Here is a 17,740-nt window from a genome sequence, read left to right as displayed (position 1 = left end):
CATGAAGGCCCCTTCTATCGTGAAAATTGGGCCGAGAAGCTACTTGTAATTTTTTGCTTCATTTCATTCTTAATAATAATGGAATCTCATGTATGCACATAAGTCTGGCAATTGAAATCAACGAACTCAAAATTTGGGAATAAGTTATCACTATAATTCTTCATTTCTTCTAATATAAGTTAACTGATTTAGGTATTGTATGTATGTATTAGTACCACTTTAACTACACTACCAACTGAACATTCAAAAATGCCAAATCCCTCAGCCTCTAGATGATCATTAGCCCGCACTCCGCAGGAGCATCTCCAGACTCTATATTTAACATATCTTGCATCTCCTCGTTGCAGATCATTCACAGCCAGTGTTTCTTCCAAACTCTCTCTGTCATCGTCTCAATCGGCACATTCTTTGTCTCTGGAACAAACAGGCATGTGAAGATAGTCATCACCAAAACCCAACAGGAGAAAAACAAGAATATCAAGTACTTGAAAGCACAAAGCATGGACAAGGAGGACTGTGCAATGATAAATGTGAAGAGCGTGACTGTCAAACTTTATTTATATTTTATGTACAATATTTGGTCAATTTGACCACAAAAAAAGTCAAATAAGATTAAAGATTTGGTAGGAGGGAGTAACAATTACTCCCTCTGTCGCCCTCCCTATGTCGTCCTGAATTGGTTACGTACACTGTTTGCACGCATTTCGAGACTCATATAAAGTATAGTAATAATTTTTTTCTAAAAATTTTCTTTTTTTAAATAAAAGTTTAAACATCAAACTTTTATTAAGAGGAAAAGAAATTTAAAAGATAATTACGGAACTATACTTTAAATGAGCGTGGAAAAGCATGCCAAAAAGTAAAGTAAAGAAATGAGGGGGAAATAGGGAGTAAAAGTAATAGGGAGACAGTAGTAACAGTATTTTCATATGCTGTAAAATGGAACAATCTTGTTATGTGCTGTACTTTTGTGTTAAACATGGTAGAATACAGGGGCGTATATAGACACAAAATTTTAGCGGGGCACCAAGCAAATTTTCGGAAAACACCTATATATTTTTAAATTTTGGGAGACACTTTTGTAATTTTTTAAAATTTAGAATGATCAAAAAATGTAAAAAAAAAAAATTTGGAGAACACCTCGGGCCTCTTCCTAGATCCGGCCTCGCAGAATCAGAACCAGCTGATAAGTTACGTGTAAATCTCATCAGAATGTCAATATCTCAGAGTTGTAACTTTCAGTAGCTAGATTAGTAGGTTGACATGTTGATGAAGATTGCATTTATCTCTTTTGAAAGAACTTCCTAAAATATATTATTCCTAAAATTTTCTCATTATAAGAGATTAATCCCTCTTATCAAGAAGTGTCAGTCTAAAATCAACTTTTTCCTTTGTTTACCTTTTTGCACGTAACTGAATTTATGTAGATATACTATATAATAATATCAATAATATTATTTGAAATAGCAGTGAGCGGCTTTTCTTTTTCTTTTTTGATAAACACAGCTAGACAGTCAAGTGACTCAAGTAGCCAAGTAGGTATTGCTCAAGATAGAACAGGTGAAGTACATAAAAAAAAAACTTGGCGAACTTGTTAACAATGGTTGAAAAGAGAACTTGTTAACAAAGTTTCACATTCAAGCAAGTTTTACAGTGTAGTCTAGTTGCTGTTTTCGAGTCACCAAGGGCTTCACCGATCTTTATTAGTTACAGTGCCCTTATTCACGTAAAGCCCTTCTTATTCACATAACATCAACTGCATGGACTCGAAGATGATGACGATTGTTGCAATTCACTTAGCTAGCTACCAGTCTGTACAAGAATGTCATTCATGATCATTACGAAGTATTTCTAATACTTGTCAGGAAAAATGAAACTACTATTACCATGAAGCTGTAGACCCTTGAGAGCCGAATTTGATAACAAAGGTCCGTATTTCCATTGGAGCGAGTTCCACCACCAGCTTTTGAGGATCAACTGGACCCCCTCTCAATACTTTTGGTTCGTCGTGAGAGCCTTCTACCTTCCAAACTAATCTTTTTCTTTCCATTTCTTCTCTTCCTTGGTTTGCAGATAAGCTCATCTCATCAATTTTGTGTATCTGAATGGTGACATTCAAGGGGTCAATTGTTTCATTAGCCTGTTGAATGACATGACCTGAAAAGTGGAAAATATAGTTCTGCAAATAATAATCTGTAATACCTTTCTTTTTGAAAATATCTTTTTCAGTTCTACGCTTGCCAGCTTAGATAGAAGCTTGTCTTCTCCAATCTAAAATTACAAAAGAAGTAAAGATAACGTTAAAAACTTAAAAGATTTACAGAATGGGAAGTACTTACCAATAACTCGGATGTATAACTGCTGCAATATATTATAATACTCAAAAGAACATGACTATGTTGTGTTCAACATCGATTTTCCTTAAAATTGGTCAATCAAGCCCCTATAGACAGATAAATTTCACAACATGCAGGACAATTAACTAAAGAGCATAACATATATATTTGCAGCAATCTAGTATCGTAGTCTGTCCCATTCAATCATGGTTTACGGTAAAGATTAAACAACTGCACGCTCCACAACATTTCATCTATTAATAATGTCATGTAACTGTGATTATAAGAAACTTCCTCGTATGGCTGAAGTCTCAGAAAAATCTCCAACCAGTGTAATCCCACAACATAATGTTGACGAAACTACATATATATATATATGATAAAGGTTGATGATGAATTTGCATTGCTGGCCACAAAAACTAATAGTATAATGGAAAATATAATTTGACATAAGTAGGTATGGGAAACCCATGCTGATCGAACTTGGACATTGAAAAACAACATACTATACTTGGCATCTTAGTTGTTAATCATCAACTTTAGGCCCTCTTATTTGGTTAAGAAAAATCGCAAGCTTACTTTCGAAAATTACAGTCTTTATACCAGAGTCCTGAGTCCCTCAGCAGAATTTAATTTGCAACAAGGAATTCACTAAAGGTAGGGGGAAACTGAAATATTTTTTCAAAAAGAAGTAAAGTTCTAATAGAAGCATGACCTCATATAAGTGTGCCAACCGAAGAAGAACGGTACCATCTTCAAGCTCCTAAAATTACAGATAAGATGTACACTTTAGAATAATCGTATCAATGAAAATTATACCAAATCGCAGCTGCTCGTTACTTCTTTAAATGAATACCTGGAGGGTTAGCAATGCAACATTATCTGGGAGACTGTATGAAGAATCCATATACGAAAAGGATGACACTTGAAATTTAGTCGATTTATCTCCATCCTGCGTATGAGAATCATTAATTAAGTGCATACTTATTTGCAAAAAGGAAAATATGATAACTAGATGATCTATCCCCCACCTGTTCAGTGAAAGCTAATAGAAATGGAGAATATATCTCCTGCCCATAAGACCTACGCCACTTAGCTCCCTCTCCTAGAGGATCAATTCTAAGATAATACTTCCCTTGTATCTGCAAGAATGGATGTTAGCTTATTAACAACACTGTTAATGAAATCAATCACAGCCAAATAAAATGAAAAGCATTATATATATAGAGAGAGAGAGTGAGGTTCCAGAGAAAACCGAGTTATCAAGAAAACCGAGGAACCCTCTTAGATACCGTTGATTATTTTTGTAATATATAACCATTTCCTAAATTGAAATTAATCAAATATATATCCTAATCTAACATACACAAGGGCAAAATCGTAAAGAATCTACAATTGATTAATTAAAAATCTTCTATTTTTGGCATCTGCTAAATTTCAATCAAAGAACAAAATAATCTAAAATCATTACATATATTTTCGTCAGAAGAATCTCTGTAATTTTGAGAAATAGACAGCCACGAGGTCGTTGAAACTCCGTGAAATTTATATCGACTTCATCGATTGAAGGTTTGTACTACGTCTCATTATCATGTATCTTAATAGTCTCTTATAAAATTTATTTGTTATCACGTTCATATAACCTTCAGAACCATATATTCTTTTTCAGAGATTCAATGGCGGAGAAGAATCTCCATGACAACACTAGCCATTTGTTGGTTCGAGTATATCAGAAGACTTCCTACAGCATATACCAAATGATAGAAGTAGGAAAATAGGGCATACACAACAGGAAATATGCTATGTCCGACCATTGACAAATTAGTAAGCAAGCATTAACCAAAAAGTTACTTACAGTTAAACCAGCACACTTGCCAGAAATGCAAACTGTCTCATTTAGTGCCTCTGCAACACCTCTACCATCATCATGAAGTAATCTCCTACAATTTGAGATTTCCAGTATTCTAAGTACATATATTTCTACTGAATATTTTACGTACCGACAATCAAGAGGAAAATGAAGAAATTAAGCAATAAGTTGCACAATAGAGGATAAATAACCTGTGGAGCATCAGCTCCATTTGCCCATCGATAATGCTGGATCCCCCCACCGACCTATCGACCAAAACTGAAACTTCGCTGCTATCATCCTTCAAGTACATACCGAGATTAATCTGCCAATGAAGAAGTATAAACGATATTAATATCTTACTAAAGACATCACGTTGTTTCGTGGAAAGATTAGTACTTCAAGTTATCCACAAACATACAGGATAATAATTTCCTGCAACAGGTTGGTTCACTTCTAGTTTCCAGTCCTCTCTAAAATCTCGAATCTGCAACAAACAATATATTATATGTCAATGCAATGTTTTCCAATGGTTGAATGGTTCTATCATTTTTGCTGCCTTTTAGTCTACTACTAGAAGATGGTGAGTGAGTGTGGGGGGGGGGGGGGGTGAATTGTCTATTTTTCTTGGATATATCAGCAATCAAGAAGGTATACAGATGTGTGTAACATACTCTTTGAAGGAAATCACGTCCATTTGAATCTGTGTAAAATATTTTATTGCTTTTCGTGGAGGTTGTAATCTTAGTTACAACATCTTTCCCGACTCCATCATCAATGGGTATTGGGCCAACCTAAAATTCAAAATATTGTTAATAGAAGCAGCTCAAGAAAAAAGTTACAAGTAGAGAGAAAGTGACTTACTTTAAATTCAACCTCAGCATGCTCCTTATCCTTGTACACCCTTGTAATCTGAATGTTACGGAAAATGTAGATGAACATTATCAAAGCGGAATGTGTACCAAAAGTTCATAAAGTTATCTAGTTTCAGCTGCATTACAATCTATAACTAAAGCAGTAAACACTGAACAAACTGATTGGCAAACTATGGAAGTCCTGTGTAGAAAAATTTGTATAGACCCAAGAGAGACACAACACACTCTTGTTCCTTCTCAAATTTTCAAATATATACACATGTTCGCTTTCCTGGACTGTTTTATAGAAACAAGTTAATTTTCTCTATAAACAGCGCACTTACAAATTCTGTTGCATCTTACAAATACTGTTGCAAAATTATATAGCATGTAATTAGCTTAGATATATGATGAAAATCTGTTCTTCAATGGTATCTCTGGTCTACAAGAGATTTTCTTATTTGAGCATGTACAGTGTCAGTACAGCTAAGAAACGCTTTGTTGAAACTACATAACAAGTATCCTCTTGAGTCATATTGAGCAAGTAATTCACCTGATGTATCCATGGGTTGATGCTTTGACGAACTTCATCATACAGAGGTCCGCGAAAAACTTGTATAGGAGTCTGTAATTTCAGCAGAAGGACCTCAATTCACAAGTATACTCAATTTGCAAGTAATAGATTCTGTATTAAGCAATTAATAATTTTATACCTGTCCTTTAGAACCAAGGGGAAATGAACTATTTGGACGGAAAACATATGCTCCATCAGCCTTTAGCAAATTAATACAAGTTTTCCGTTAATTTTCATATGCGAATTTTAGAGAACAGTAAAAAGAACCATGTGAACTTAAAAGCAGATATTATTATCGTGCAGTAACTTCAACTTTAAAAGAACACAAGATTTATACCTGTGAATCCTCCGTAACTCCATTATAATACATGAATGATTGCTGTACAGAGGCTTTGATCTGACAGTTTTATAAATCAAGCATCTTGTTAGATGTATATGAGCAATTAAGAAACCTCCCAATTGAAGTACTACAATCAAACACCGTTTTTAAGTACTGCATCAATGCATGTATTAATATGATTAGGCCTGAGATTTTAAGCTGAAGCTCAAATAAAAGCGACATATTCAATATAATAAACATGGGAGAAGGCAGTTAGAAAAGTAACAAACCTTGCTTTCATCATTGACATAGTGAGTAAGCTTGCCTTCATTTACAGAATACAGAAGCTTTAAATGTCCCGTTCCAACTTCAATGGTGTAATCATCATTCTGAAAAGATTTGTAAGATTTTCGCATCACTAAAGAAGCAGCTGCATCTGTGAAGCCGAAAAAGTAAACTGTAGTTTTCTTCTGTATAATGTAAACTAAGCTAATAGTTGTACAAATATCCTGCAAAGATGCTAGTTCTAAAAGTTAGGATACTAACCTGCTCCTTTAGGAGTTGAAACAACATAAGTTCTGAATCCAAGAGGTGGAACAGATGCTGTAAATGCAAGCCAATATTTAGGGGTAGCATTTGGAGATTTACCCACATGCGCTTTAGTATAAAAGTTCCTGATTCCAATGGATACACTAGCAATAGGGACAAGTTGTGATTCAACACTATTGCCATTAGAATCAAAAACTGCAACCCTCTTGTCCATAACCTGTTGCAGATATGATGCAGGATGAGAGACAATGTTTGCAAATCTTAGTAGATATTCACCAAATATTTGGACGCACCAAATGATAATTGTGTAGATACAGTAATACATTGTAATCTTGAACTATATACCAACAGCCTATCGGTCCAATGGCATCTCTCTCGCTCCCTTTATGGGATGTTGAGAGTTTGAACCTTGTCAAATACAAGGTGTGTGTGTGTGTGTGAGTGTGTAGAACTAGTAGAAAAACACAAAATTTTGAGCTCTATAATATTAAGTGACAGTTATTATTCCTTCCATTCTGTTCAATTTTTTATTTGTTTAGCATCAACAAACCTTATTTTCTTTCGAATTTCTGCTCTATAAATGTACTCATATCCCAAACAGTATAAATCTTGTTAGGCATATATCTTAAATGTGATAGACTTGTTTCTGAAAAAACATTTATACGTTCAATCCTCTGAAGTGTACAAATAAACAAGTCTTTAAATCTTCTGAGTGGTAGTAAGTAACGAGGGGTTATAATATTTTAGCATAAAATGAAAAAAGAAGATGACTAGTCAAAATCCAGAGCACTCATGTGGGGGGCACTTGACAGGAAACATAATGAAGCATTACAGATTCACTTACTGGAATTTTCACAACATCCGTTTTTTTCCACCCCAGGGAATTGTAAACAACGATGACCTATGGAAAAGATGGCATCATTAATATTTCAGACGGAGTAGAATAAGTCATGAAAACATAGTGAAAATTAAAAGTTTCTGATATGTAGAAAACTGCATTATAATACAATGAGTAAGTGTGTGGGTGTGTACAAATATCAACTATTTTTCTCACCAATTTCTTCCCGGATGATAAATCAACTTCAGTTGGTGGACAATAACTAATGTTCAAAAGCGGACACTGGAGGTGGGAAAATGAAGATAATTAGAGTATAAACTCGTAACTATGCTTAGTAGCTAAATTCGACACAAAGATAACTTTGAAACATGGATAGTAATTGAGAATCCAGACATGAATGAACATATAATATTATAATGTTCAAAATATGACAGTAAGCAGAAGAGGTGATATATAACAATGTTAATACAAATTAAGGTAGGCAGACGAAAATTATTTTCTTGATATTATATGGAATCCTGAAATTAGAATTTCAAATATTTGAGTAAGGTTAAATTTTAAAATAGGGATAAAATTTTGAATTATGATATGTGGAACCCTGATGCTAGCAAACTCAATTATACTTTCTATCAAATCCTCTGAACTATATATGTGGATTACTTTCTAATCTTCATGTCATACATGTTATAAATCCAATCAAAAAATATCCCAAAATGCACAACTGAAATATCACAATCATTTGCCTGTTGAAACTTGGTTGTTGGACTTTCACATTCAGATTTTGATGCTGATTCAACCATACAAGCTAGTGCAGTTGCAACGACATCTTCAGCCTGCAAAAGATCTTAATCAATGTTGATCATAGCTCATAAGCAAAACATGCAAGTGACGCAGCTATACGATTTTGATATCTGGTTAAACGCTTACCTCTTTGTATCCTATTGATAGCCTCTTTGCATAATCATTAGCCACATGCTGCTGTGAAGTACCACTAACTGCATCATGATGTTGCGCAATTGCCAAAGCATCAGCCAAACTGTCAGTATTAGGGCCTGCTTTACTTCTTCCTCTAAAATGTTCCAACTGCCTTGCTGCCTATTAAATATTATGTACTCCATTTTAGTAAAAAAATTAGGACTAACTAGCAGGAAACCTATGCACTAACATAAGTGCACACTTACCAAATAATACCCACTCAACAACCTAACATAGCCCTTCAAAGCAGGCCTACTAGTAAAATATCCGGTCCAGTATGCATTTATACGATCTGCATATCTGATAATGGCATGGATCAGTGAATATATGTACTTTAACAAAACAGATGTTAATTGGATTACCAAATACCATCTTTTTTTAATTTTAAACTCACGGGAAGAAGTCATCTGTCTTGAGTGGCCACAATGCGTTTACAGCATATTTTGCATCAGTGTAGAAGGATGGTGTTGAATATAGAGCATTGACACGGCCATCCTACATGCAAATAGAGTGTAGGTTAATTTTAACAAGAAAATGTTCTCGGTAACAAAACCCTGACCACATTAGCATACTATTACGTCTAACCCAATAATCTACCAGCTTAGTTACCAAATTATGACATTAGACGACAACAATGTGCGTCTGCCGACCTATGGATAGAAATAAAAATGCAGGAAAATCATGTTCCTACAAGCCCATTTGGCTGCAACATGTGCTTCACATACATAGTTCCTATTAAATTTTTTACAGACTTGGAGATCAAGATGCTCTTCATAGTGAACTCACTGACATGCTGCTGTTTAGAGAACATAAAATCATAGATAAAAAACGCGATGCAGGCCAAGATTTGTATGACTCAAGTCAACCACATTGTAAAATCTTTAGTAACCAACTATCATCAACATACTGTGCAACTAACTAGACAACCAAGTAATCAGTAAAGATTTCAGAGATATAGATCACAAAATTAGCCAACTTGAACTCCAAAGAAACTATAATAGTTCTGAATTAAAACTTACTTGATTGACATAATGAATAAGCTTGTCCATATTCCGGAACCATGTCTGAGCATACTGATACTTGAAGTCTGTCCCCATGGTCCACATGATGTGATCGGTCCGAGTAATGTTAGCCTAATACAGAGAAGCAAAAAAAATTTGCATTTGTTACCATCGCCAGAATTTTGTTCAAGAAAGACAGATATCTTCCTGAATTTCACACATTGGCTTGGAGCGCAACGATCGGACAACTTGATGGTGCCAAATAAATGCTATTTGAAGTTCGGATAATGTTCCATGTTCATACTCTATATGTTGTTTTTATAATTTACGGTAATAAAATTTTGCAATTACTTTTTAGGGTGGACTGGTAAAGGATGAACCGAGCATCTGTATATAAATGACAGGCGATAGCAGATTAGGTATGTAGAGCGTCAAGTAACTACTAAGATTACCTGTGCCAACGCAGCAGCTACAAAATCATTAACACGCTCTTGCACGTTGTAGTCAAACAAACTCATGTCATCCTTCAGTTTAAAAGTAGTTGTTAGTTTGTTACATCCTTGACCATCCAAGTAAAATTGAAGAGCCTATTAAAAATCTGTCTCGCAAGAAGTTACCTGGACTACGGGAGAATCATCATTAACTTCAAAGTAAAAACCACTTGGGGGTTCATAATTTTCAGGAAATGCACCAGCAAAGATCTAAAAGAAGAAATAACCAATTAGAAGTAATCAGACATATGATGATTACGCAATCTATTTATTTTTACCACAAATGCAGTCTTGCTAATGAGTCCTTTTTCCAGATTTAACAATTATAGACACAATTTGATACTGTCCACCAGGACATTTAAGTAATGCATGCACAAATAAAAAGGCATTACTTGTGCAGAAGAGCGCAAACTCTTCGATCCCTGCCAGACGACCTCAAGGCTCTTCTCGGCTTTCCGCTTAGTTCTGTCTTGGTAGTCAATTCGCCCAAAGAAAAGAGAATCAAATCCAACCTAAACCATCCAAAGCAGATTAGCTATATTGTGTTGTAGAATAGCCAATGCAAAAGAACTTCTCAGTTGGCAAACAGGTTTCTGTTTACTCGCACTTCTTAAATATTAAATGCATAGTAAAGAAAATGAAGAACGCCTAAGCAGGTACACATATTAAGGACCTCACCTCTGCTCCTAGCAGATAGGCCTGCACTGCAGAATGTCCAAAGGGGTCAATTTGCCACCCAATTCTTGGAGTTACATTGAACACCTGCTTAACAAATCGGTGGCCCAACGTTGTCTGATCTATCATATCTATGTAATGTGGAGCTGCCTCATCATGCATGCACATACCTCCATTACTGCAGCAGAAAAACAAATTCAAATAATCAAACTTTTGCTTACTAGCTCATTCCTTTAAATTAGAGTATACATATATGTGCAAGTTTGTTAGCTACTGCGAGCCTTTGTCATTTTTCTGGCCGGTAAATTGTACTGTTGAATGTAATGATAAGCCCCAGTTTGCAAGCAAGTGTTAGGAAGTCTAAATCCTATCCTCGTTGCTAAGTTCAAAAAAAAAAAAGAATCAGGCCGTGATAAAGCATCTCAACCTAGAGCGCTTTCACTACACATGATCAGCTACATTACAACTTTTGATTTCTAAATTCCGACTAGTACCATATAAAGTCGAAAACAATGTAATACGAATAGTCTTGTCTACAGACTACAATTAAGTTTCACATACATTAACTCAAGCTGACCAGACTCCACGAGACGCTTGACCGTATTCTGTGTCGCCTCACTCTGATCCCTCCACCACCGCTGGAAAAACGCCTAAATCACAACAATCACCAAAACTCATATCCATCAACATCACTTCCAAACTCAACCAATCTACACACACACACACACACAAGCTGAACAAAACCGACAAACCACCACCTGTTCGACATAAATAAACCTCCGATTCTCATCAGCAAGCAAAGCCGGAATCAACGAATCAAGTACATTCTGCACACAAGCTCCCTAAACATCAAAATTCACACAAAAAATACAAACTAAATCAGTCCAACAATCACAAAAACAAACCAAACCACTCCAACAATCACAAAACCACACACAATTAACCGAAAATCTCGAAACCTGGATAGAATTATTGGAGCCAACATAGTACTGATCAACAGTTTTCAACCATCCCACATCATCATGAGTGTGAGGCACAAGATGCACATTGATCTTCCCCTCCACAATCCCTGCCTTAGTATCATAAACCATATACTTCGAATCAACCTTAAACAAAACCAAACTCAAACTCAAACATAACACAACTAAACACACAATTTGATCAAGCTCCATTTCTTACACAACCTAAAGCTACAAGTCAACAGACTAAACCCAAATGTGGTGATATATATAATGATATGAAGTGAAGCATTAAACAAGGGAGATTATGTGGATGATCATAATAAATTAAGAAATGGAATAAAATCGATTAAATAAAGGAGAAAATCATTGTCGAGATTTGAACAAGAGCTGGGGTTTAGGATAAGAGACAAAAGAGGTTACAAGTGAAGATGGAAGTGTGCGTGGGTAGCTGTCTGCTGAGGTGTGAAGTGCTTATCTAGTTGTGTTTTTTTATACGTCACGAACTCCTAGGTATTTGATCTGTTTTTACCTTTTACAGTGACTGGACTTACTTTGGCTTGTGGTTTTTCTATTTTTGACCACCTTTGAATTTAGAAGGACGGTAAAAATCGTAATAGAATCAAGAGTTTAAAACTGAAGTGAAAACTGATACTTACTTCCATTCCAAGATTAGCAACTTTAGATGTATTGACCGTCTACTTCCGAAATTTATTTTTTTGTTTTTTCTTTTATAAATGAAAATTTCATATTTTAACTTTTATTTGCAAAAATAATATTTTAAAAATAAGTCATATAGCTATGCGGTCAATGAACTTTAAATTGTGTGCCCAAAATCAACGAGTTCATCTAATTTGGGATGGAGCTAGTAGTATAATTTAGAATGTATTAAATTTAATCGGACACAAATAGAAAATAAGAAAATGGAATCATTCTACTGATTGTGGCGTGGTTTTATTATCGATTGAACCGAAGAATTTGTGCATTATTCTCTTCAATTAGTTAAGATGTTCAAACTAGTAGTATTAGTTAAGGTAAATGGAATCAAATACTAATATTAGATGATTTAGATGATCAAAATGTTAATTTATTCTCAAACCTCTAATTTTCACACAGATTTATATGAATTAATTTTCTGCTTTTTCTTCTTTAAATAATAATTAAATCTGTTTATTTTCATTCATAAAAAATAAATTAATTGAAAAACTTGAAAATACATTAAAAAGTCAGGTGAATCGGAAGAGGGAGTACATTATCGCTACTTTAAAATTTTAAATTAGTAATCATCTTTTTTATTGTGAAGAAGCTATCACGTGTTCTTGTAAAATATCCATGGTGAACAAGTACTAACAAAAAGTTAAGGGGTGTTCTGTTGTTGCACCCTGGTACGTGATTAAAATTTGATGCGAGGATGAGTTGGAAGATGTGAAGTAATGGACTATGCTTAATTGTTTTGATACATTTATCCGCCAAGTAAAGCAGATGCAATGATTGCACAATTCGCTTTGTGTCAAAGATATTTTATTATCATTTGTCGAAAACGATTGGAGAGTTGTTTGCTGATAATCTTTTCGATGGAACAAGATGGTATCTTCATGCAGAGGCTACTGTAGAGAGGGCTCCAGGTCTGATGAAGAACAAGAGAGAGAGAGAGAGATCGTCTAACGTAAATGCAACTCGATTTTAACTTTCGGTGCTTATCGACTTTGTTCCTGAGCTTCCCGTTAGTTTTAAATTTTGAGGGAATTATTCACTTACCACATTTTTATATTAAGTATCCAATATCACTCACAGACCCGGTCTGGAGGGAAGGCGAGTAGGGCGACCGTTCAGGATCCATACTTTTTAAAGGACCGAAATTTTAACAAGATATATTAAGATTTATTATAGGTTTTGTCCAATTACTCACGAGTTTGTGTGTTATTCTGTACTATATTATTTCTCAGGACATCATCGACTAATCCACTTATCAAGATTCAAAAATTGAAAGGCTAGTATGCAGGTTTCTTACGTTGATTTCATTAGTAGGAGTATAATTTATCTATTAACATATTTAGTTAAATCTGAATTCCCTTTTACAAGAATTTTTGTAGGAGGGCCCAAAATTTTATTTTCGCCCTTAGACCTTCATATGATATGGAACGGATCACTCTCTCCAACTTAAATAAAAAGGATAAAATTCATTATCATGTCCATTTACCTAAACGAATCTTGTGTACATGATAGGAAGGGACCATGTAATAAATGTAAACTAACAATTTTTACTATCCAGATTACGGCCCAACTATTTAAAAATTTGACCACATGACAATCACTATTCTATAACCTATTCAAAATCCGCCCCCATAAGTATATATATTATTCCATTTGGCCCAGTTACTCTATCCAATCTTACAGTGCGGAGGCAGAAGTTTCCAAATTGGTAAATTTGGGCTTCTAATCAAGGCCTGTTTATATCAAGGTGATGTTAATTTTTGCCTTAAAATATTTTTACTACTTATAACTATCTTAATGTATATCAGTTTGGAGAAGAAAAGTACTTGTATAATTTCCAATGTATATAAAAATTATAAAGTAGTAAGAAAATACTATTTTCTTAATCAATTTCAGCAGTACTTGCTCGAGGTCATTATAACAAACAATTGCTTTATTCGCCAGCCTGCCAGGCCCATGTGAGTGAACTTGGGCTTTAGCAAAAATTAAAAATCTAAGCCCAAACTTGATCCAGGGTCTGCTAAATCAAATTCGACTGACACGGAACATCTTATGAAATATTTTATTCGGATTTGTTATGATTCGGTTTTGAAGATGTCATCTTCAGTGAATAGAAATGAGAAGCGGATACGATAGGACTGAACATGCGGATATTTATTCCACATTGGAATCGGCAACTGAGGCTCAGCATTTAGTAACCTAGCGTGCACAGTTGCACTGTACATTAACTCATTAACTACTAATTGTACAATAACTTCTAACCAAACCCTATCTTGCTTGCTTCCACAGAACATACATTGTCCAAACTCCAAATTATGGGTCTGTCTTGGGCAACTTCATTTTTAAAGAAATAGTCTTTATTTTTTGCGAAATATATATATATTTTTTAATAATTTTTTGAATTATAAATCTTAAATAGGTGTTTAATATTTGTTATTAGGCAAAAAATAATGGATTTTTTAAAAAAAAATAGAATTTTATATACTTTTCTTCAAAAATAAGCTTTTATTTCTGAAAGGTTAGTCAAACAACACTATGGTGGTGTTTGGCGGCGGCTTTTAAACCTGGCTCGTGGATTTATAAGGCAGAATCACTTTTTCTTACCGTTTGTTGCTCATTTCTCTTCATTTCTCGCTCATCAAATATAACGCTAAACGAAATTGCAAAAAATAAATCAAAAATAAATTACAATATAGATGAACACAAATTTAATTATCGATAATATAAAATCTCATTAAAATTTGTACATTATATTTGTTGAAATATATACATATTAAACTGAATATGATCATGATAGATTTCTCCGAATTTCTGGATAACGGATTTTAATATAGTTTTAGACTCATATGTAAGACTCGTGGCATGCTCGAGTTCGACATGGATCCTTTCTAGTGAATTTTAGAGATTCAGATGTAAGACTCGTGAAATGCTCGAGTTCGACATGGACCCTTTTAGTGAATTTCAGAATCTTACAACTTTTTGAAAAATTATTTTTCTAAAAGGGAAGAGATATTCACAGAGATAGCTGATATGGTGGGTGGGTGTTTGAAATGGTTTAACCAAAAAAGTGATAGAGGGAACTCATGATTTGATTGGAAACGCGGGAAGTTTGTGAAAGCATTTGAGAGAGATATGGGAGAGATTGAGAGAGATGAGAGAGAGGGGTTGTCGTTTAGAGATTGGTTGTTGCATAGATGAAGAAACTTGTGTTAAAATTTCTGACAAAATTTCTATTCAAGTACGTACTACTAGTCACTACTGCCCCCTGCAGAATTGTTTTGGTATCTTTAGCTGATGTATTCCTGTCTACTCTTTTTACCTGACCCATTCTATCACCCCCTTTAGTATTTCTACTATTCAATACATAGATTCTGTGTGTGTGGGGTTATAATTGTTGTTTTGATTTTTTGGGAGGGTGTGATCATTATATTCTGTAATCAACATTTTCAAGTTGCACAACATCTGGATGTACTTTGAAACTTTCTTGCAAATATTTTTTTATGTTTGTGTATATTTTATTCCTGCATGCATTATCAAACATGGTATGAAATCCGGGCAATTGTTGGTTTATGGTTGATTCACATTTAGTATTCTCTTGTTGCCAGGATGAGCAGTGGACGGTTGAACATTTCAACCATATATTGCTTTTATTTTCAGACTGTAAACTAAATAAACATTTATGCAATTTATGTGCATGTTTGGCTATTACTATTTCCGGCTTCTTTTCCTAAAAATCGGCTTCTGTTTTTTTTTCTTTTTTGTGTAAAAAGTCAGAAGCACTTATAAGAAGTTAAGAATGCTAGTTTTTATTTCAGGCTTGTACTTCTTTACTAAACAGTTTAATTACTTAATATGGGTCTTGTTCCCTAGCAACCGCATAGGGGCCGTTAAATCTATATTTCAAGGGCGCAGATCCAATCTTGGGTTTTTAATGTATCCGTGGAAAGGAAAACTCTATATCCACGGATATTTTCCGCGGAAGGGAGTTTTCCCTATCCGTGGATGTTTATAGCAGATACATTAAAATCTCAGATTGGATATGAGCTCTTGAAATATAAATCTAACGGCCCCCGTGCAGTGGGTTAAATAACCATTATCTAACACGCGGTTGTTAGGGAACATGACCCTAAATCTTAATTAACTTCTCGTATCTAGTCCATTTAGAATTTTTTTTTTTAAACTTACCCAAACGGTCCCTATATTTTACTTGACGAACGGATTTGAGCCTCTTTCTACTTTAATAATACAAACAACATGATTTAGGACAAGTTTTTATTTGTCGACTAAATTTCATTATTTATGTTACTAAAATTTGAATTCGTTAAGAAATGAGTCCGGCAAGCTTCTTTTTATCGATTTGAGTTTGATTAATTATATTACTGAAATTTGTATACGTTAAAAAACAAGTTGAGATCGAGTTGCATGCGAACAATCCAAGTAGAGTTCAAGTTATTCCTAAAAGAAAAGTAGAAAATAATTTAAAAATAAAATCAAAAAATTAATCTCCATGTATATTATGTTATACAATTTGCCTGTAAATTTTCATATGGATTTTGGATCCAACAAAAATAAAACTCGACTAGAAAGTAGTCTTAATTTTAATTTTTATCAAATAAATTTAATTTTAGACTCCAAACTTTTGAGTCGGATCTTTCATAGCAAAAAGTACGGTTCATCCATCACGCTGCAGAATTTGAATCAATCGATCTTACTGTGAACACTACTAAACTCCAAAACGCACAGGAGAAACGAATATGAACGAGACAAAATAGAAATAGACAGTCGTACTATTGTGCATTATAGAATGGACAATTATAATATTTAAGATAGAAGAACAATACAACATGATATAGTGGCCGTTTGGGTGATCTTAAAATAAGTGCTTATTGCTTAAAATAAAAAAGTGGAGTAGAAGTTAGAAGCAAGTTAAGACTTATAAGTGATTAAAGTGTTTGGAAAATAAACAGAAGTCCTGAAACAAAAACTAGCATTCCTAACTTTTTATAAGTGCTTCTTGACTTTTTACACAAACAGTACGAAATAAGTGCTTCTAACTTATAAATCAGAAACCCGGCTTAAAAACGGCAAACAAACACTCACATAGTACTATTACTAGAGATTAACAATAATACATGAGAAATAATGCAAAGAGCCGGCATGAATGTTTAAACAAGCTGTCACGGTATGGGAAATTGGGAAGGCAAGTAAAAGGCATGGTACAACAAAGATAAGACTTGGACGCTGGTGAGGGATAGAATGAGGGCCACGCAGAAAGAGAATAGAAGGATGAAGAAATACAGAAGAATTTATTTGACTCCCCCATGTCTTTTGGAGTTGAACCATTCCCTCACTACGTTGTGGCATTATTCATTTCAGCCCTATCCCCGTGTGCTTAAATATATGAATTTTACAAGATTCTTAATTAACTCTGTGTATTTTGTATTTTCCTTTATCTGGAATGAAATATTCAACAGGATCTTTTTTAAGATATTAAAATTTTAGAAAACTGATATGTGCGCATTACATGTACACTTTCTTTCTTTTTTATGATCAAGACTAAATTATCTCTCATAGTCATATATATTTAGTTATTTTTAATTGGTTGA

General features: G+C 34.3%; 1 protein-coding gene across 1 annotated transcript; it reads right to left on the bottom strand.

Moving 5' to 3' along the window:
- Nucleotides 1–1,519: 1,519 nt before the first annotated feature.
- On the bottom strand, nucleotides 1,520–11,906 carry LOC108223050 (probable alpha-mannosidase At5g13980). Its single transcript, XM_017397103.2, has 30 exons — nucleotides 11,421–11,906; nucleotides 11,220–11,303; nucleotides 11,023–11,111; nucleotides 10,465–10,639; nucleotides 10,179–10,298; nucleotides 9,913–9,996; nucleotides 9,748–9,819; nucleotides 9,314–9,427; nucleotides 8,689–8,789; nucleotides 8,501–8,594; nucleotides 8,247–8,414; nucleotides 8,063–8,152; nucleotides 7,536–7,601; nucleotides 7,326–7,382; nucleotides 6,479–6,698; nucleotides 6,223–6,368; nucleotides 5,951–6,010; nucleotides 5,753–5,812; nucleotides 5,593–5,664; nucleotides 5,050–5,097; nucleotides 4,860–4,979; nucleotides 4,607–4,672; nucleotides 4,398–4,510; nucleotides 4,192–4,276; nucleotides 3,368–3,478; nucleotides 3,193–3,288; nucleotides 3,052–3,099; nucleotides 2,203–2,271; nucleotides 1,887–2,101; nucleotides 1,520–1,812 (listed from the first exon to the last, which is right to left on the bottom strand). Coding segments are annotated over exons 1-30 (3,057 nt in total). The 5' UTR covers nucleotides 11,634–11,906; the 3' UTR covers nucleotides 1,520–1,811.
- Between the last annotated feature and the right edge of the window lie 5,834 nt (nucleotides 11,907–17,740).

Source organism: Daucus carota, chromosome 5 (assembly GCF_001625215.2).
Source record: "Daucus carota subsp. sativus chromosome 5, DH1 v3.0, whole genome shotgun sequence".
In the NCBI taxonomy this organism is placed as follows: domain Eukaryota; kingdom Viridiplantae; phylum Streptophyta; class Magnoliopsida; order Apiales; family Apiaceae; genus Daucus; species Daucus carota.
This window is presented reverse-complemented; position numbering and strand designations above follow the sequence as displayed.

Bases quoted from the DNA above. Each gene is read 5' to 3' on its own strand.
- LOC108223050 (XM_017397103.2), bottom strand. From the start codon at position 11,633: ATGGAGCTTGATCAAATTGTGTGTTTAGTTGTGTTATGTTTGAGTTTG. The intron at 10,299-10,464 runs GTGAGGTCCTTA...TGGATGGTTTAG, and splicing joins CCTATCTGCTAGGAGCAGAG to GTTGGATTTGATTCTCTTTT. The intron at 2,102-2,202 runs GTATTACAGATT...GTCACCATTCAG, and splicing joins AGATATTTTCAAAAAGAAAG to ATACACAAAATTGATGAGAT.